The 20154-nt window shown below is 39.7% G+C and overlaps 3 protein-coding genes across 6 annotated transcripts in view; 2 read left to right on the forward strand and 1 right to left on the reverse strand.

Moving 5' to 3' along the window:
• The window catches only part of sox17 (SRY-box transcription factor 17), a 79369-nt gene extending 69558 nt beyond the window's left edge, over positions 1 to 9811 (forward strand). The window contains exon 3 of the mRNA XM_053628747.1: positions 9774 to 9811. The gene's annotated coding sequence lies outside the window, so the exon portion shown is untranslated. The remainder of the gene's footprint in view (positions 1 to 9773) is intronic.
• On the forward strand, positions 238 to 10044 carry chchd7 (coiled-coil-helix-coiled-coil-helix domain containing 7). The gene is made up of 4 exons (XM_053628755.1): positions 238 to 355; positions 3133 to 3221; positions 5207 to 5305; positions 9543 to 10044. The coding sequence occupies exons 2-4, from the start codon at positions 3162 to 3164 to the stop codon at positions 9645 to 9647; spliced, it is 264 nt and encodes an 87-aa protein (XP_053484730.1). The 5' UTR covers positions 238 to 355; positions 3133 to 3161; the 3' UTR covers positions 9648 to 10044.
• A 1073-nt stretch (positions 10045 to 11117) lies between these two features.
• On the reverse strand, positions 11118 to 19158 carry sdr16c5b (short chain dehydrogenase/reductase family 16C, member 5b). Of its 4 annotated transcripts, none has more exons than XM_053628749.1 (7): positions 18799 to 19158; positions 18362 to 18701; positions 17334 to 17465; positions 17102 to 17201; positions 16858 to 17002; positions 14561 to 14686; positions 11118 to 11727 (listed from the first exon to the last, which is right to left on the reverse strand). In XM_053628749.1, exons 2-7 carry the CDS (start codon positions 18680 to 18682, stop codon positions 11631 to 11633), a joined length of 921 nt encoding a protein of 306 aa, XP_053484724.1. In that variant the 5' UTR covers positions 18683 to 18701; positions 18799 to 19158; the 3' UTR covers positions 11118 to 11630. The 4 variants fall into 4 exon arrangements, 3 of the variants coding, with proteins under 3 accessions (XP_053484724.1, XP_053484725.1, XP_053484726.1); XM_053628750.1 differs by having other exon boundaries at positions 18362 to 18720; positions 18799 to 18814; XR_008386295.1 differs by having other exon boundaries at positions 14561 to 14703; positions 18362 to 18890.
• Between the last annotated feature and the right edge of the window lie 996 nt (positions 19159 to 20154).

Raw genomic sequence — 20154 nt, forward strand, 5'->3', positions numbered from 1 at the left:
ATTTCACTGTCACCGGCCGTACCTTTCAGAAAATCAAAATTTTCGGACTCGTCGGCCATTCTGTCAATCGAAATGACTTCAGTTGATTTCTATTTAAAACAATAGGTGGGTTAAAACCGCCAGAGGCTCCAAATTAGTGGCTGGAAGACCTGTCAGTCGACTGGGTAGCTGCCGGTTTATTTTAGTTTGCACTGCATATTGGTCAGACTGTGCTGTCAATCACCTGAGGGGGCGGGACTGGAGCTGGTTGAGTTTCTTATGTCGTTCAGACTGACGTGAGGGAAAGCTGCTAGGTGTCTCTGTACCTCAGAGATGTCAGTACACACTGTTATTACAGCCTGATGTGCAATTACCGGTGAGTACAAATTTTAAAAACGCTTCGTTTTTTTTGTTTAAACCAACGAGTTTCACCTGTGAGCCACTTACAGAGAATAAACCGTGTTAAACTGGTCACTGTGTAACAGTTAACACTGAACTGAGAGTCTGAGGCTAAGAGCCGCTAAAGCTAATGACAACATTAGGACTCTGGCACTGTTGCTTGGCTACCTGAAAATGAATGAACGAATGAATGAATGAATCAGTGTTTTGCATATAAAACCCAACTAACTTCCCACTTCAATTAACATTTTAAAACCGCAAACACAAGGCTTTGTGCGATTTTTGTTGATTCTAAATGCTGTTTCAGTGTCACAGCCTTAGCTTAGCCTAGCGTTCTTCACCTGTTTAATTGAAGGTCAGATTGAGTGAACCACCGCCTCGAGTAGCAGCACTACAGAGCCACTGCTTTCACTTTCTGCCCGTGTGTTATTGTTCTGTGACATAACCGTTAGGTTTGAACATGACTGACTGAATGTTTAAACTTCATGAGTGCTTTATTTTCACGTTTGAAAAGTTCTCAGCATGTGTGGGAGGTTTTTTTAAAGACAGCGAGGGAAATGTACATTTTTCCCTGCTCATTAAAGCAAATTTCCACCCTGAAATACATTAAAGATGCAATAGGCATTTTAGGTTCACTTTCTTACATGTCCAAAAAAACAAACAAAAAAAAAACAAACAAAAACAAACCCTGGAAGATATGTAAGCTGTTGAAGCTGTGAAAACCTGTTTGGAAAACTGAAGACCGGTCTGGAGTGCCTGTTGTGTGTCTCCGTCTGTCAGTCATTTTCTGACATATAACATATGATTTTATTATCTACAGACACTACACTACTTTTACAGACTCTGCAGGCCACCTAGATTGTGGGGGCGGAGCTTCGTGAACATGGGAGGGAAGGGGGTGGAGTTTAAGGCATAAAAAAAGTCATTCAAATGTGGAATTCACCCACTTAACTTTTAGTGACTTAATCTTACCTAATGCACCATTAAATATATTGATATAGCAATGTGTGTGATGTGATGTGATTCTGGTGATTTGTTGGTTGAGGCTGTATTTTCATTATTCCAGGAGAACTTACCTATTGTGTGCCGTGCTGATGTCACAGGAAGACATCACTAGTGAAGATACAATGGTGGAAAAAAAAATTCAGACACGAGGGCTAATGGTCAGCTCTCACTGTTAGCTCTTGAAACTAAATAAAAACGCACAAGTGCTTCTTTTCTCTCTCACTCACCATTTTTGGTGATGTTCAGTGTTGTCATTAATGGCAAATCCACTGTAAAAGTAGTGGAGAAAGTGAACATTCTGCTTAAAGTCCCAGAATGCAATGCAGCTATTACAGCACAGTTGTGGGAAAGACTTGGTTCAGATAGTTAGCAATTTATGAGATGAAGAGCGTGGTAGTGTTGATGGCGCCATGTAATAGCATGAAAGGTGATGTTTTGGAAGCTTATCTGTTTAAGCAGAGTGTAAAGATGAGAGACGGGAGGGCTGGACAGACCAAAGGACTGAAACTCTGTTGCATCAGCCTAGAAATGAAGAAAGGCTCAATGCGGTGTTCGACTCGAGGCCACAACTTGTAATTCCCAATCTCCAACCAGTAAAAGCCAAAGGAAACGCGCCCTCCTCTTGAAATTCTTCCTCGTCAACTTGGAGTAGTCTTCTCACCTATAAGTTCTTTCTCAGTTTAAAGAGTGAAGTCCAATTAACATGGCTCTGCACAGCATCAGAAGTAAACATACTTGGCTTTAAATGAGTTATGCTGCAGATACAAATATTTGCTTTTGATAGATCAACATACAGACATATTCACTTGCTAAATACATATTGTTGACTATACAGTTCATTGTTTGAGGAGGGAAATATACATCACTCATCACAAAACTGAAAACTGACCAACATGTTGTTTAAAAAAACCTTTATACCAAAAAAATGTCAACTCAAAAAATTTAATTACAAAATAAATCATGGGAGCTATTGAAGATTGGGTATTCATGATAAAGATTAATATGCATGGGGTTCAGGGTGGATTTTTAATATTTTTTTAAGCTGAGGAAAATGCCAAAAGCGAGCAAAGCTTCTCAAGGCCATATTGAAGCAGACAAATTATGGTTGAGTTTTGCTGACTGCATAAATACAAATGTGTCCGTTCATGCTTGTCTTCACAACTGCTCTAAAATGTAGGAAATAGTCAAACTAAAAGTTGTACTTACTGTAGATTTTCCACAGACATTTAGCACATTTCTCACGTAACGTAAAGTTATTATTTAGTAATAACATAACGTGTAACGTCTGGTAGAGCTGCTTGTATGTACCGGAAGGTGTGTCTGATTTGCTGCTCATCACTGATACTGTAGAAGATTGTTTACAGTTTATCACAAAATACTATGCCTGTGTAACTCACGCTACCTTCAAGCCTGTATGAGTTACCTTTTTAACAGGTTACGGAGAGAGTGAGGGGAAAAAAATTTAAGAGTTGAAACCTTTTTTAAAGAAACTGGTTGTACAGCAGAATTTTCCAGCACTGCAAATGTATATATGGCAATAACTGATCTAAATGAATGCATCTACATCAGTCATGTCTTCTGCATCCCAAAAGAAATGTGCAGTGCAATCGTCTCAGCTGGTTTCGGCTCCTACAGCTCCGGTAGCATGTTGCTTTGCACAGCTTAGATCTAAAGTGACACTTTGTGTACGACACTGGAATTGTACGTAAATATGCTGTTCTGGCTTTGACCACAACTCTTGTCTTTCAGCACACTTGGATCACGGGTGCGTCTGAAGGATGAGCACCAAGTCGAGTGCTGGAAAAGTTCGGAATGCAGACAGCAACCCCTGCATAGAGGTCAGTTTATGAGTAGCCGACAGTAATATGTTTCTTTTTCTCATATCAAACTTTCAGCCAATAATTTTAAATGCACTCTATGTCAGAATAAACGTAATGCCAAACGAGATTAAAAATTATTGCGAAGAAATTCAGCATATATTCTTCTTTGGCTGTTATGCATGTTTTTTGTGTTGTAATTTTCTTTCGTTTACTTTGTTTATTTGTTTCTTGTTTGTCTGCCCCCCCCCGTCTCTCCTCTTCCCAACGTGTGTAGCTTCTTCTCATATGGCTTTGCTGCTTTCCAGGCTGCTGTTATAAATAAGAAGTTGCGCTAATACATTTTAATTATAGATAAAAATTGCTACGATGGGAAATTTTGTGCCGGGTGGTCATGCTGGTCTGATACACAGATTAATACCTCTGGGATGGAGGTGCATGTCATTTAGTCATTTATTGTGACATGTAACGTATCAATCAGTGCAAGAAAAAACTAATAGATTAGTGAAATATGTAATAAAATAAAATAAAAAATAACTATACACTCACTGTCCACTTTAATAGGAACCCGTACACCTGCACATTTATGCAGTTATACAGTCAGCCAATCATGTGGCAGCAGCACAGTGCACAAAATCATGCAGATACAGGTCAAGAGCTTCAGTTCATGTTCATATTAAACATCAGAATAGGAAAAAAGTGATCTCTCTTTTTGTTGATTGTTGGTGCCAGATGGGCTGGTTTGAGTATTTCAGAAACTGCTGAGCTGGGATTTTCAAACCCAACAGTCTCTAGCGTTTACACAGAGTGGTGTGATTAAAAAAAAAAAAAACATCCTGTGATCGGAGGGTCTTCAGGCTGAAACATCTTGCTGATGAGAGAGATCAGAGGAGAATGACCAGACTGGTCTGTGCTGAGAAGAAGTCTATAGTAACTCAAATAATCACTTTTTACAACCATGGTGAGCAGAAGAGCATTTCAGAATGTAGAACACATCAAACCTTGAGGTGGATGTGCTACAACAGCAGAAAACCACATCAGGTTCCAGTCCACGAACAGAACTGTCGCTCACTCAGTGTTTTTTTTTGTTTGTTTTTTGTACCATTCTGAGTAAACTCTAGCGACTGTTGTGTGTGAAAATCCCAGGAGATCAACAGTTTATGAAATACTCGAATGTGCCCATCTGGTACCCAACCATGCCACGATGAAAGTCACAGATATCACACATTTTCCTCGTTCTGCTGTTTAATGTGAACATGAACTGAAGTTCTTGTCCTGTATCTGCATGGTTTTGAGCTTGTGCTGCAGCCACATGATCGGCTGATTTGATAACTGCATAAATGAACAGGTGTACAGGTGTTCCTATTAAAGTGGATGGTGAGTGTATATCCACAAGAAGATGAGCATGCGTTTAGTGATTGACTGCCAAATGGCTGAGAACAATGCTGTGTCCATTCTAGTTTACACACTTGCCCTCATGTAGACTGTAGCCTTGCCTCTAATTATAATGAATTATAATTAATTCATTGCTGAAGATGTATGATGAATGCCTTTCCTGCCTGACAAGCCCCTTGCATATTCATCCTATATCAGTAACTTCCATAACTGGCATATTTTTGGCCTCCTGTGCTTTAGTTTCTTTTTGATTTCTTCTTTTTTTCCTTTGCACTGCTTAGGTATATCTCTTTATTCATTCGGTGGTCACTTTTACAAAGCTGCCTAAATGTACAGCAGAATACAATCCAATCATTTATTTGTTAAGGGAGTTCGCATTAATACAAGTACTACAAGGCTACCTTCTCTCTAACTGACCACAAACAGGTAGAGAATGGTTGTAGAAAGGACTGGAGAGAGCCTCTGCCTAACACACGCTCACTCATACGTTCACACAACGACGGAGAGACACACAGCAAGTGCTTGTACTCAGGAGAGTTAAACACACACGACATGTAATATTTCTTTTACAGATTGTATTAATTAACGTGTATTACTTTGTCTCTGTGTAGGAGAGTGATGGTTCCCAAAAGTGCCTGGAAGCATATAACTATGATAAAAACATGTGCTCTGCATACTTCTTGAAGTATAAGAATTGCCGGAAATACTGGGTGAGTATTTTAACTCCACACAGCACAAGTTTTCCCAACAAATTAAAGCTCTCCAGATCGCAAACAATATATTGTTTACATCGACGTACACATTGGGGAAATCGGAGCCATCTACACAGGTATTTACTGTTGAGCATAACAGAAAATTGTAAAGCAGTATCAGGCTTATTTTAACTAACAGGCCACATTACATTTAGTCTAAGAGACAAGTGGTTCACATAAAAAAAAAGGTTAGTGACCAATAACGCATTAGCAATAACTTTTAAATGGGTCCATTTATCTGAAAGGTACATTCTGAATGCATAAACTGGTATTTATACGTAGATGTGTTAAACGATATAGAACATAGCACATCTTGTATCAGACCACCCAATTTGAAGGTGAGCAATAATATAGGAACATGTGACTGACAGGTGTTACCCAGGTGTGTCCTGTTAGATTGATTGCTTAAACTATAAATAGCTCTGAACATCTATTCTTGGTTTTAGCCTTCAGTTTCACCTGTGAAGACTTTATTTGTTTTTAAAAAGAATAAGCCAATAAGAAGATCAGAGAGCTGCCTATGGGAGAAAAGCAAGCCATTTTGATGCTGCGAAAAGAGGGAAAATCAATCAGAGGCACTGCACAAACACTGGCCAATACAACAATTTGTAATGTTGTGAAAAATAAAGAAACCTCTGGTGTACTGAGCAACAGACACTGAATGGGTTGGCCAAGGAAAACGCCAACAGCTGATGACGGAAACATTGTGGGATCTGTGAAGAAAAACCCAAAACCAACAGTTAGTGACATCACAATCCAGCTTTTGAAGAAGACTTTGAGAGCAGAGATATAGAGACCATACCACAAGATGCAAACCACTCATCAGCAGTAAGAATCGGAAAGATAGGAATTTGCAAAGAAATATAGAGATGAGCCACAAAATTTCTGGAACCAAATTTAACTTCTACCAAAGTGACGGAAAGGCCAAAGTGTGGAGAAATAAAGGATCTGCTCGTGATCCAAAACATACAAGCTCATCTGTGAAACATGGTGGAGGTAGTATCATGGCTTGGATGGCTGATCTAAAACACACTGCCAACTCAACTGAGGACTTTATTAGGGGTGAAAAGTGGAAGGTTTTAGACTGGCCAAGTCAATTACCTGACCCAATTGGGCAGCTTTTCACCTCCTGAAGAGGAGACTGAATGGAGAAACACCCAGAAACAAACAACAACTGAGAGGCTGTGGTAAAAGCCTGGAAAAGCATCACAAAAGAAGAAACCAACAATTTGGTGATGTCAGTGAGTCTCAGGCTTGATACAGTTATTGCAAACTAGGTATATGCAACCAAATATTAAGTGTTCCTTACTTTAATTTATTTCAAACTTATCTGTTCCTATACATCTGCTCAGCTAAAAATTGGCTGGTCTGATACAAAAGGTTTTATATTTTATGTTGTTTAACACATAACCAGGAAATAAAATCTGAAATCCTAAACTCTCGTCTCATATCCATCTTTAGATCTCAAACCCAAATGTCTTTGGCGTATATCACAATCAAATGAACTGGCCTTGCCTTTCCAGTAGTTTCAGAGGGGACTGTGTACACTGTGGCTTGCATAAGTATTCACCCCCCATAGAATTGGGAAGTGGAGGAGGGAGACGTTTTTACATATTTTTGTCTTAGACCCATGTCCAGCATGTATGTATGCATGTATACTCACTAAGCACTTTATTAGGAACACCTGTACACCTACTCATTCATGCAATTACCTAATCAGCCAATCGTGTGCCAGCAGTGTGGGCCAGCAGATTTGGGTAATGTTCATATCAACCATCAGAATGAGGGGAAAAATGTGATCTTAGTGATTTTGACCGTGGCGTGATTGTTGGTGCCCGATGGGCTGGTTTGAGTATTTCTATATCTGCTGGTCTTCTGGGATTTTCACACACAACATTCTCTAGAGCAGGGGTGCCCACACATTTTTGACTTGCAAGCTACTTTTAACAGGACCAGTCAAAGAGATCTACCTACACTAAAAATGCGAAACATATATTTATTTATATATATACTGAGTATACTTCAAATATATATACACACACAATAATGTTCATGTACCTTGGATAACTGCATGAGCCCTTATGGCACACTACAATTCAGTACATTTTTGGTCATTACCTTACACTGAATAGAATTAGCCAGGGTTGCATAGTCCGGACAGTAGCTGCTGGTAGCCAGCCTCAAGCAGGCCTCCAAATGATGATCAGTCATTGTGGAACGGTATTTGAACTTAATAATCTTCATGTGGGAAAAGGCTGACTCACATAAATAAGTAGAGCCAAATAATGCAGTCAAGGAAGTTGCACATTTCCTCATGTTTGGGTACTTTTCCCCTGTGAGTAAGTTCCAAAACTGTCCATGAGCTCTGGACTTCAGCTGAATGATACTCTGTAGTTTCAAAATCTCATCCTCCACTTCAGACGAGTTCAGGTGAAACAGCGTTGCAATTTTCGATGCGAGTGAATCAACCTCAACATTGTCCTTAAATCGGTAGCACATGAATGTAGCGACTGGCTCCAGTAAAGCAAAGTCTTGAAAGCGTCTGTCAAACTCTGACCGACAGCTGTCAATCTGCTCCGTGTAGCGTGCAATGTTAAATTGCGCACAAGCCTTCCACTGCGTCTCCAGATCTGACGCGAGATTTTGGAAGTTCCCAAAATCATGCCACTGCAGCTTTGAGGACAGAAGTTGCATTTTCCGTTTAAAGGCATTAACTGAGTTGATCATATTGACCAAGGTTTTGTATTTTCCTTGCAGCTCCAAATTAAGCTCATTTAACATGTTGGTCGGATCGGTTAAAAATTCCAAGTCCAGCAGCCTCTGATCATCATTGAATTGAGTGTATTCTGCATGTTTAACAGCAAAAAGATACTCCCTTATCTCCGGATAGAGCTCTCGAAATCTCTACAGGAATTTACCCCTACTAAGCCATCTCACATCAGTGTGTAGCAGGAGCTCAGAGTGGTCGCAGTCTGCCTTCTCCAGATGTGCACGGAACAGCCGTCTTTGACGTGATCTAGCACGTATAGAACAGGCGATCTTTGTTGCCACATCCATGATCTCTTTCATGTTTAGCATTTTTGCGCATAAGACTTGTTGGTGTATTATGCAATGGTAGTTAAGGAAGTCAGGGAAAGCATCGTCTTCCCTGCACTTGGCAATGAATCCATTTGCGCTGCCAACCATTGCGGGCGCACCGTCCGTGGTGAATGATATCAATTTGCACACTGGAAGCTGGGTTTTGTCAATGAAGTCTTTAAAAGACTGAAAAATGTCCTCTCCCCATGATTTCGCTAGCTAGCCTTTAGTGCTGGCGCGTTTGATCGCACGCTTGGTGAGAGAAAAGACGAGATCTCAGACTGGCTGCCCTGTACGTCAACTCTAACACCTATTTTTTTTTTAATGGCGATCTACCCGCACTTCCTTTGCTATCGACCGGTCGATCGCGATCGATGTATTGGGCACCCCTGCTCAAGAGAATATTCAGAATGGTGCAATAAAGAAAAACACCCAGTGAGCTGGAGTTCTTCAGAAGGAAACGCCTTGTTGATGAGAGAGGACGACGGAGAATGGCCAGACTGGTTCGAGCTGACAAAGGCTACGGTAACTCAGATAACCACTCTGTACGACTGTGGTGAACAAGCATCTCAGAATGCACAACACGCTGAACTTTGAGGCAGATGGGCTACAACTGCAGACGATCATGTCAGGATCCACTTCTGTCAGCCAAGAACAGAATTCTGAGCTGCAGCAGGCACAGACTCACCAAAACTGGACAGTTGAAGACTGGAAAAACGTAACCTGGTCTGTTGAATCTTGATTTCTGCTGAGGTGCACAGATGGTAGGGTCAGAATTTGGCACCAACAGCATGAATATATGCACCCAACCTGCCTTGTGTCAACAGTCCAGGCTGGTGTAGATGGTGTAATGGTGTGGGGAATGTTTTTCTTGGCAAACTTTGCTCCTGTTAATACCAATCAATCATTGTTTGAATTCCACAGCCTATTTGAGTATTGTTGCTGACCATGTGCATACCTTCATGCCCACAATTTACCCATCTTCTAATCGATACTTCCAGTATTATAACGCACCATGTCAGGAAGCAAATGTCGTTCCTAACAAAGTGTTCGGTGAGTGTATGTATATTTTGTATGTGCAGTATGTGTGTTAAACTGTATGAAATTTTCCCCTCAGCATACTGTGATGCTCCAACGCAGGCGTGAAGGTATAAAGCCTGATATGCCTACAGCAACAGAGAGAGAAGAAATGCTAGCTTCTCTGGGAGGGAAGCCCTACTGAAACTAACTGACTTTTAATAGCAGAACACTGACTGTGCCTCTCTGAGGTGAAGTATGTGTGGATTAGTGCATCCTTCTAATAGGAAGCCTTAAAAACTTTATTTACACTTCGGCCCAGTGGGCAGAGGTGTGTGTGTGTGTGTGTGTGTGTGTGTGTGTGTGGGGTGGGGTGGGGTGGGGGGTTTGGGTTATTTGTGTGCACATACTTGTATGGAGTTGTTTGTGTGTACTTAAGAGAGTGCAAGTGCTTGAACATGTGCTTGTTTTTGAACAGGTCCTGTGTTAATCATTCTCTGAATCTGGCTGATCTACATGTCAATCATGTTCAGTTATAATATCTCATGAGTATTCAGTCTGAATATTAACAAGAGTCAAATAAACAATGAAAGTAAAACCGTTGTTGTTTCTTCTTCACTTCACTATAAATTGTAAGGGTTTATTTTTCTGTTGTCCACAAAATGAGTGAGCTGTACATTTTAATTACCAGTACTGTAGTCTCTGAAGGCTTGCACTTCCTGCAGTGGCCTCATGAGGGTGATAGGATACTACACTGCATATATTAGTGGCTGACTGTAAATCACCACTTTTTGCTTCAAGCAGGCTCCCCGTATGGACTTGCTGTGATTTTGTGGTTTTCAGAAAAACAGTCCCCAAGTGACTACAGATGCCTCAGTAACCTTTGTGTGTTTTGTAGTAAGCACTGAGAACAGCCAACCTGTTAGTAATCAGACAAGCTGTTGCGTTGTGTGCAATGTGTTTGTCATCTCTTACTCGAGTCACGACTCCTTATGAATAATGTGCTAGTGGGATTCTGGCATGATGCTGCTGCATATGTTGCATATAAAATGGTAATAAATAAATAAATAAATAAATAAATAATTCCTTGAAGTCATTATCAGTTTCACAATCTTATACTTTTCGCTCAAAGGCGTTGCTGGTACCATGCATGCTGGTTCAGACTCAAGGCAATCACAGAACCCCCTGCCTCCAAATTTGCTACTGAAACATAAATGAGCCATCATTGACATTTCTCTTAAATAGTAATAGGTTATCATGAACGAATACGGAGTAATGGTATGTTATTAACATAATGGTGGATAAAGTGTGATTTGATTGCGCCACTCTGTGTTCACTATTATTGTTGGTGCAGTAATCATCTGTACAGAGTAAATGTTCCCCGAAGGCGTGTGATCCATCTCGAGGATGAATGGTTGTGAAATGCAGTGCTTCATGCAGTTGTTCATCAGGCTCAGTGAAAATGACAAACAGCATTTCATACCAAGGAGCTGAACATCTCAAAATCAGATGCTTTCATGGGTCTGTGTGTAATTTAAAAAAAATAATCACATCAAGGATGTAGTACAAGCAAATTTCCATGCCTATTAAAGAAGCTTGCTATGAATCTGAAGAGCAAACAAATGCACAACAAAATCACAAACTATAAGGTGAATAAATCAACATGTTCACATAATCAGTGGTTTATAAGCTTTACTGGGGTTCACACTGAATGGTGTTTAGTTGCTAAACCTGTTTAGTGTTAGTTAAGAAATAAAAATTCAATATTCAAATGATTTTTAAAAGAGCCACAGAAACTATTCATTCAATATGTGCACACTGTGAACTTCATTAGATTTATTTCATGATACATTTACAACCAACATGTTGTAGCTGCTTCAGATTACAAATTAGTATCTTCATAAAATACAAACAGTATTGTTCTACACATCTAGACAGACAATACAATTATTACATTGTTATTATACTGGAACATTTGATTTATTCTCCAGATTAAGTGCATTGAGTGGTTATAGCTTAGAGCCAATAGTAGTTTGCATTGACATGCTTGTATATAGTTAAATAATAATTCTTCATTGCTTTATTCATCTCCGTGCAGCTTTGGTCCATCCTATTAATAACTAATGTCACTGAAAACACAGCTGATGTTCCTGAAGCTCTACGGAGGGGGTTCATGTTTCCTCAGACTTCAGTTGCTCTTCTTGCCATGCCCTTTGAACTTAGCCATAAAGTCAAATGCTCCTAAATATTCACCAAGCAGTACTCCTAATTTAACAGGCAAGATACTGTAAGAAAAAAAAGAAAGAAAAATAATTATTATATGTTCATTCAAAAACAAGGATATAATTTTTTTTTATATAAATCAATGAATCTGTACATTTTAATGAAATGTTTAATGTATATGGCATGAGCAATAAAAATCCCAAACTGCTCTCTACTATGGCTGTACATCATGTTTATACAGTATTTCCATATATTTTCCAGTGTGTGTGTGTGTGTATATATATATATATATATATATATATATATATATATATATATATATATATATATATATATATATATATGTATTCGCATAAATGTGTCAGAAGTGTGCAATACAAAAGAGTATTTGATTGATGTATATAAATAACCCACGTAATTTGTATGAAAATGCTTTTGCATTCTGTATTTCTAACATCATGTATGCTAACACTTCAGCGCTTACGTAAGTATTACTGTTCATATTTTATAAGAACTGAAACCATGCTACCAAACACCTGACTGACTTGTCCGAGAGGTAAAGGAGATGTAGGAATCGGCACGACTGTCTCGAGATGATCCATGTTGCAAAACCCACAATTGCTGTTTAAATGATTCCGCATGATCTGTAATGCGCTGCTATGATCATGTGGTGCTTTCACGGCAGAAAAATACAGCAGGTCAACATTTGTGGTGCAGTAATGCTTCGTAAACCATACAGTGAGGGAAAAAAGTATTTGATCCCCTGCTGATTTTGTACGTTTGCCCACTGACAAAGAAATGATCATTCTATAATTTTAATGGTAGATTTATTTGAACAGTGAGAGACAGAATAACAACAAAAAAAATCCAGAAAAACGCATGTCAAAAATGTTATAAATTGATTTGCATTTTAATGAGGGAAATATGTATTTGACCCCTCTGCAAAACATGACTTAGTACTTGGTGGCAAAACCCTTGTTGGCAATCACAGAGGTCAGACGTTTCTTGTAGTTGGCCACCAGGTTTGCACACATCTCAGGAGGGATTTTGTCCCACTCCTCTTTGCAGATCTTCTCCAAGTCATTAAGGTTTCGAGGCTGACGTTTGGCAACTCGAACCTTCGGCTCCCTCCACAGATTTTCTATGGGATTAAGGTCTGGAGACTGGCTAGGCCACTCCAGGACCTTAATGTGCTTCTTCTTGAGCCACTCCTTTGTTGCCTTGGCCGTGTGTTTTGGGTCATTGTGATGCTGGAATACCCATCCACGACTCATTTTCAATGCCCTGGCTGAGGGAAGGAGGTTCTCACCCAAGATTTGACGGTACATGGCCCCGTCCATCGTCCCTTTGATGCGGTGAAGTTGTCCTGTCCCCTTAGCAGAAAAACACCCCCAAAGCATAATGTTTCCACCTCCATGTTTGACGGTGGGGATCTCTTGGGGTCATAGGCAGCATTCCTCCTCCTCCAAACACGGCGAGTTGAGTTGATGCCAAAGAGCTCCATTTTGGTCTCATCTGACCACAACACTTTCACCCAGTTGTCCTCTGAATCATTCAGATGTTCATTGGCAAACTTCAGACGGGCATGTATATGTGCTTTCTTGAGCAGGGGGACCTTGCGGGCGCTGCAGGATTTCAGTCCTTCACGGCGTAGTGTGTTACCAATTGTTTTCTTGGTGACTATGGTCCCAGCTGCCTTGAGATCATTGACAAGATCCTCCCGTGTAGTTCTGGGCTGATTCCTCACTGTTCTCATGATCATTGCAACTCCACGAGGTGAGATCTTGCATGGAGCCCCAGGCCGAGGGAGATTGACAGTTCTTTTGTGTTTCTTCCATTTGTGAATAATCGCACCAACTGTTGTCACCTTCTCACCAAGCTGCTTGGCAATGGTCTTGTAGCCCATTCCAGACTTGTGTAGGTCTACAATCTTGTCCCTGACATCCTTGGAGAGCTCTTTGGTCTTGACCATGGTGGAGAGTTTGGAATCTGATTGATTGATTGCTTCTGTGGACAGGTGTCTTTTATACAGGTAACAAGCTGAGATTAGGAGCACTCCCTTTAAGAGTGTGCTCCTAATCTCAGCTCGTTACCTGTATAAAAGACACCTGGGAGCCAGAAATCTTTCTGATTGAGAGGGGGTCAAATACTTGTTTCCCTCATTAAAATGCAAATCAATTTATAACATTTTTGACATGCGTTTTTCTGAATTTTTTTTGTTGTTATTCTGTCTCTCACTGTTCAAATAAATCTACCATTAAAATTATAGACTGACCATTTCTTTGTCAGTGGGCAAACGTACAAAATCAGCAGGGGATCAAATACTTTTTTCCCTCACTGTAGAGACAGAATAACTGATTGACCTTTTTCCAATTTAGTTCTGACCACCAGTGTGCTTTCTAAAGGGTACTTAGTGTTAAACATTCTATACCAGAATAAAACCCTATACCCTATTCTGGTGCATTTTTGTTGTAGTATTTTGGGCGTTGTTGCATCGTATGCCAATTCCTGATCTTAAAGCTAAACTGTATACCAAAAAGACGTAGTATAATCAACACTCCTACATGCGTGCACACACTCATACAAACGCAAATAACAATTCAGCAGAAACTTGGCACAAGATCAGTCAGACGTAAGTGGTTTATCCATTATGGCATCATAGTCTGGTCTCGCTAATTAAATTCTTAAATTATGGCACAATTATGCTTGAGTTCAAAGAGATTTAAGCATAAGCAGCAGAGAGAGGTATGTGTGTGTACATGGGCACACACACACAAACATACAGAGTATAGACGAACAGAATCCTGCATACACTGTACAAATACTGGGTACACGCAGTGCACAAAGCAGTGTAGGTTGATTCCTGGAATGACTTAAAGCGTAAATCTGACTTACTTCTTTAGAGCGATGGATAGATAGATGCTACGAGGCAGATATAGATAGACTTGGTCTCTCCGAACAGCATCAACAATTTTTCGACACACGTAATCCGGCTCTAAAATGGGCATGAGTCTCGGCCACCTACAAAAATACACAAACTCCCATTAGGAGTCATTGTAATCCGTTAACACACAGTATGTGTAGAATAATTATTAAAGTACATCTCCATTTCTTGGTCCTTAAAATTTCACAACTGTATTTTTATCTCACAGACCTGACCTCTTTGATTCAGGGAATTCATGAAATGTTAATTTCATTAGTTTGTTCATAAGGTATATTAAGACTGGATATCTGAGAGCATCTGTACTACGATGTAAAGTCATATCCCTGTCAGGTTAAGTAGTTTTTTTTTTGATAATGTAAAGAGTTCTCTCATATAGTACAAATTGGTAGTTAGTTAGTAGTCTATTAGCTATATTCTAACTAGGCTATGATTAGGGTGAAATGAAGTTTTCATAACTAGTGAGTCTTCTTTGTGGCCCAATATCTATGTTCAACTTTCACATTATCTTAGGTTTCCTCGATTACTCTTTTTTGCTCTAATAACTTCTAATAAAGAAGCTAGCTCACAACGGTGTTTGGGATAGACCATGGTTTCATAAATATTTCTACTGGATGCATGATAATTAATATGAGCAGCCACAATGTAGCTTGATCTTCTAACATGCAGAGTCATACACATACTGCAAAATATATATATCTTAACGAATGAAAATAAACTCAGCAAAAAAATGAAACGTCCCTTTTTAAGGAGACTGTATTTTAAAGATAATTTTGTAAAATCCAAATAAGCTTTACAGATCTTTATTGGAAAGGGTTTAAACAGTGTTTTTCATGCTTGTTCAATGAACCATAAATTATTGCACATGCACCTGTGGAACAGTCCTTAAGACACGAACAGTTTACAGGCGGTAGGCAATTAAGGTCACAGTTACAATAACTTGGGACACTAAAGAGACCTTTCTACTGACCCTGAAAAACACCAGAAGAAAGATGTCTAGGGTTCCTGCTCACCTGCGTGAACATGCCATAGGCCTGCTGCAGGGAGGCATGAGGACTGCAGATGTGGCCAGAGCAATAAACTGCAATGTCTGTAATGTAAGACGCCTAAGACAGTGCTGCTGGGAGACAGGAAGGACAGCTGATCGTCCTCACAGTGGAAAGTTACATGTAACCAGACATGATGGAGAACTTGTAAATGTCTTAGTGGAAGAGTGGAGTAACATCTCACAGCAAGATCTGACAAATCTGGTGCAGTCCATGATGACGAGATGCACTGTAGTACTTAAAGCAGCTGAAGGCCACCACATACTGACTTACTTTTGATATCGACCCCCTCCTTTGTTCAGGGACTCATTATTCCCTTTCTGTTTGTCAAATGTCGGTGAAACTTGTTCAGTTTATGTCTCAGTTGTTGAATGTTTTTATGTTCATACAAATATTTACACATGTTAAGCAATTTGCTGGAAATAAAAGCAGTTGAATGTGAGAGGACGTTTCTTTTTTTGCTGAGAACATATGGTATATTGTAATTTTATAACAGCTAATACCAGATAGATTTGAATATATTCAAGAAATTTTCACTTGCTGTCATTTTTGCAACACACACCTCTGCGACATCTAACAAACACACACTGATCATTCAAATAAAAACTGGCATCTCAGACATTACTCTGGGCTAGTAACACAATATGCCTCCGGCTCTCTTTTGTCATTTTGTCTATTTTAAAAAGCTGAATGAAGGTATTTGAAAATAAGCCCAAATGAAATACTAACATATGTAAAACTTCTCATTCTTGTGTATTAGCAAGCATTCTAATTTTTTCCCACATAAAACATGGTGACTGCACTTAGGGCTGGGCGATATATTGATATTGTGATAAACGATTGCGTGATACACTTTTCTGAGATATCGGTGGTATAGTGATGTATTATTCAAAACTTTTTTAATAATTACAAATTAAATGGTACTAAATTGATGTCGTTGATTTGATATAATTTTTTTTTATCTTCTTTGTCTTTGTAGGCATTAAAAAAAGTATTGTCAAAAGTTTTTTTTAAATTTTGTTTATTTTACTATTGTTTTGCAGACAGTTTCTTAGCTAAATTATATACCGTAATATGAATCATGTGTCGTATAAATGTCCTCAAGTATCGCAATGATATTTTTGTCATATCGCTCAGCCCTAACTGCACTCCATCTGTCTCCAAACAAATGTTTTACAAACTGAAATACTTTTTGTGGGTCTTACTTTGTGTTAGCTCCATCAAACATTCCAGTGTTGATGAAGAAGGGACACACTATCGTGGTCTTCACTCCATCACAGCCAATAGCCAACATCTCAAGAGCCATGGACTCTGCAAAGCCTACTGCCGCAAACTTGCTAGCACAGTAATCTGTCACACACACACACACACACCTGTTAGACTGGATAATTGTTAAATAAGGGTGAAGTCAGTGTTTACAGTCACACAAATTGTGTTGTGGGCGTATACCTGCCAGTCCGCTGACACCGATAAGGCCAGCTGAGCTAGCTATGCTGACCACATGGCCATGGTTTGCAGCAATCATCGCTGGGAGAAAAGCCTTGCACGTCTAAAGAAAGAAGCAAGATCATTGTGATGCACAAGATTTTCCTGTGCTTGTAGTTGCAGTAAATAGTGTAATTATACAGGTGTGTATGTGGAGAAGAAAGTGAGACTGAAAGGTTATGTCATAGTAACTCACCCAGAAATGGGCCATGCTGTTGACCTCCATAGTCTTCTCTATATGCGAGTCTGGAGATTGCAGGAACTTTTTCCCTGTGACAATGCCGGCATTGTTCACCAGAATAGTGATGTCACCCACCTCACGTTTGACCTAAAAAGCCAAGCAAATTCTATCAGCTTTATCTATCTGTTACTGGACAACAGTGGCTTAATGCTTTCATTAATAAGAGCTCTATTCTCCAGTACAATTTAGCTGTGTTTAGAATCAAGAGGTTTTTGTATTTTATGTGCCAGTTGCGATGTCAACATTATTTTATATGTTTGTGAATGAGAAATCAGTTATGTTAAAATATGTCTGGGTTCAGTCATCCATGTCATGTCTAGTAGCATACATTTCAAAATATAAATTAAATTTCATGGACCCAATCAGTATATATTTATTTTATAAACCTAATGCAACTATTCTAATATCTGGCTCAGGATTGCAGGCCAAGTAGTTATAGTTCATTTCCTCTCTAGCCTTGCCTCTGTCTAGTAGTACTGAACTGAAAGGGGTAAAAAAAAAATCCTCAGATGAGTGCTCAAATACCTTAATGAGTTACTTAAAACTTACTTTCTAGTGCACTTTATTTTGAATTGTAAGTAGTAAGCCAAGGGTAACTGGACTTCTCTGGTTTATCTGCATTGTATCTCTGCTTCTAGACCTATAGCCTGTTGTGTTTATGTTCTGGAGTGAGATTAAGGCCTCTTGTTACATAAGGTTTAACGTTTAAGGTTTCACGCTTTCAAAAATTCTGTTTGTGTCTCTGTGTGTGGGTAAGTATTTGTTTCTCTGTGAGGGTTGAATATCCAATTACAGATAAGTGCAGATAAATTTGACCTTGTATGGATTTATTTTTATTTTTATTTTTTTTGTAAAAGATGGGCCTTTTACATGAAATGCAAATGATTTTAGATTAAAACAGCAACCAAACAGGTTTAGGTTAGTCGTAAAGCCGTATTTAGCGACAGTATTACAAATGTACAGACAGTAGTGTGTGTCCCTACCCGGTCCGCCACTTTGTACACCTCCTCTCGGCTGCTGCAGTCGCAGGTGTAGGTGTGCGCTCGCGCGCCGTGTGTTTCCTTGACAAGGCGCGCGGTCTCCAGGTTCCCCGCCTCGTCGATGTCCCAGAGCACAAGGCGCGCGCCGAGTCGCGCGAACTCCAGCGCCATGATCCGGCCGAGTCCAGATCCAGCTCCGGTCATCAACACCACCTCTCCCTCAACACTCTTCCTCCGCGCCGGCACAAACAGCCGGAAAAACGCCTCCAGGTAGTAGACCACCGACAACCCGACAACCTTCAGAGTCTCTAAGAAGAAGTTCATGGCGGAAAAAGAGCGAGGTCTGGACACAAGGAGTGAGTCTGAGTGAAGAAGCAGCTTTGTGTTTACAGTAAGCTTACAGTTTCACTCAGTACATGCAGTTCAGTCAGTTGAATCACCTCAGGCCATGAGTCCACCGCCGCGTTCATTCGCTTTTGTAGGTAAACAAGCAGTAAACAGTCGACCTTCGGTCGCTAAAACATCAATTACATGTTTACCTCCAATACAAAGGTCGGTATTAGTGCAGCGTGCTCGGTAACGGTACAGGATGTGGAAGGCGCGGTCACCTGTTAACTATTTGTGTGCCGAGACGCACTGAGCTGTGAATCTGTAGCGTACACACCTTTCACCTAATAATCAGTGACTACATTTACATGGACAGCAGTAATCTAATTACTGACCTTATTCTGAATAAGACAATATTGTGATTAAGGTGTTTACACGAGTCGCTTTTAGAATATTCCTTTCATGTTCAGGTTTTACGTGTTATAGAACATAGATCGATTAATGACACACGTCATTACGTCACCGCGCCACGCCGTCCGACGTTCCCTCCAGAATTTCACGGATCAACATACAGTTCGTCTTCGCTATGGTACCGTATACAGTTTTGTGTGTTTTTATTTTTAATTTTACGAACGCTTCAAGTGCGGTTAATTATTTGTCATGCTGTACATGCAAATAGACGACTGCTTGAAGCCGTGGGCTGCGTCCCAAACCACATACTTACATATTATATAGTAGCCGAAATACATGTATTTCGCCTACTATATACATGTATTTCGCCTACTATATAGCAGGTAAGTATGTGGTTTGGGACGCAGCCGTGCTCTCTTGTTTGCTGTAAAACGGTTGAGCACTGCCGTGTGTGTCCTGTCGCAAAATGTGGTGAAAACTCCCACACGACGTTAATAGTGTGATTAAGGTGTTTAAATGTCTGTAATACACTACGGTAATGCGATTAAAACAGGAATACTTCACATGTCTTAATTCAATTTGTGTTTACTTCGAGTATGACTTTAATCGGATTAAGGTAATAAAAAATTGCTGTTTACATGGTAGTTTCTTAATCAGAGTATGGTCTTAATCGGATTAATATTGGATTATTGGTGCCCATGTGAACCTAATGAGTGGCGGAACTAGAGTTTTATACATGGGGTGACCACTGAACGTTCGGGGGTCCACACACACACACACACACACACAATGTTGGGCTTCCATGTTTTATGGGGAATTTCCATAATGATTTTTATACTGTACAAACTGTATTTTCTATCCCCTAAAACTATCCATCACCTAAACATCAGAAAAATGCATTTTTACATACAAACAAAAAAATAGTGTGTATGATTTAGTATGATTTATAAGCTGTTTTCCACTTGGGGACCAAACATTTCTGGTATCGATAGTAATAACACACACACACACACACACACACACACACACACACACACATACACACTGCAATTAGATAT

Source organism: Ictalurus furcatus, chromosome 7 (assembly GCF_023375685.1).
Source record: "Ictalurus furcatus strain D&B chromosome 7, Billie_1.0, whole genome shotgun sequence".
Classification (NCBI taxonomy): Eukaryota; Metazoa; Chordata; class Actinopteri; order Siluriformes; family Ictaluridae; genus Ictalurus; species Ictalurus furcatus.

Bases quoted from the DNA above. Each gene is read 5' to 3' on its own strand.
- chchd7 (XM_053628755.1), top strand. From the start codon at position 3,162: ATGAGCACCAAGTCGAGTGCTGGAAAAGTTCGGAATGCAGACAGCAAC. The intron at 3,222-5,206 runs GTCAGTTTATGA...GTCTCTGTGTAG, and splicing joins ACAGCAACCCCTGCATAGAG to GAGAGTGATGGTTCCCAAAA. The intron at 5,306-9,542 runs GTGAGTATTTTA...TTTTCCCCTCAG, and splicing joins AGAATTGCCGGAAATACTGG to CATACTGTGATGCTCCAACG.
- sdr16c5b (XM_053628749.1), bottom strand. From the start codon at position 18,682: ATGAACTTCTTCTTAGAGACTCTGAAGGTTGTCGGGTTGTCGGTGGTC. The intron at 17,466-18,361 runs GTAGGGACACAC...TTGGCTTTTTAG, and splicing joins TGTACAAAGTGGCGGACCGG to GTCAAACGTGAGGTGGGTGA. The intron at 17,003-17,101 runs GTATACGCCCAC...TGTGTGTGACAG, and splicing joins CGGTGTCAGCGGACTGGCAG to ATTACTGTGCTAGCAAGTTT.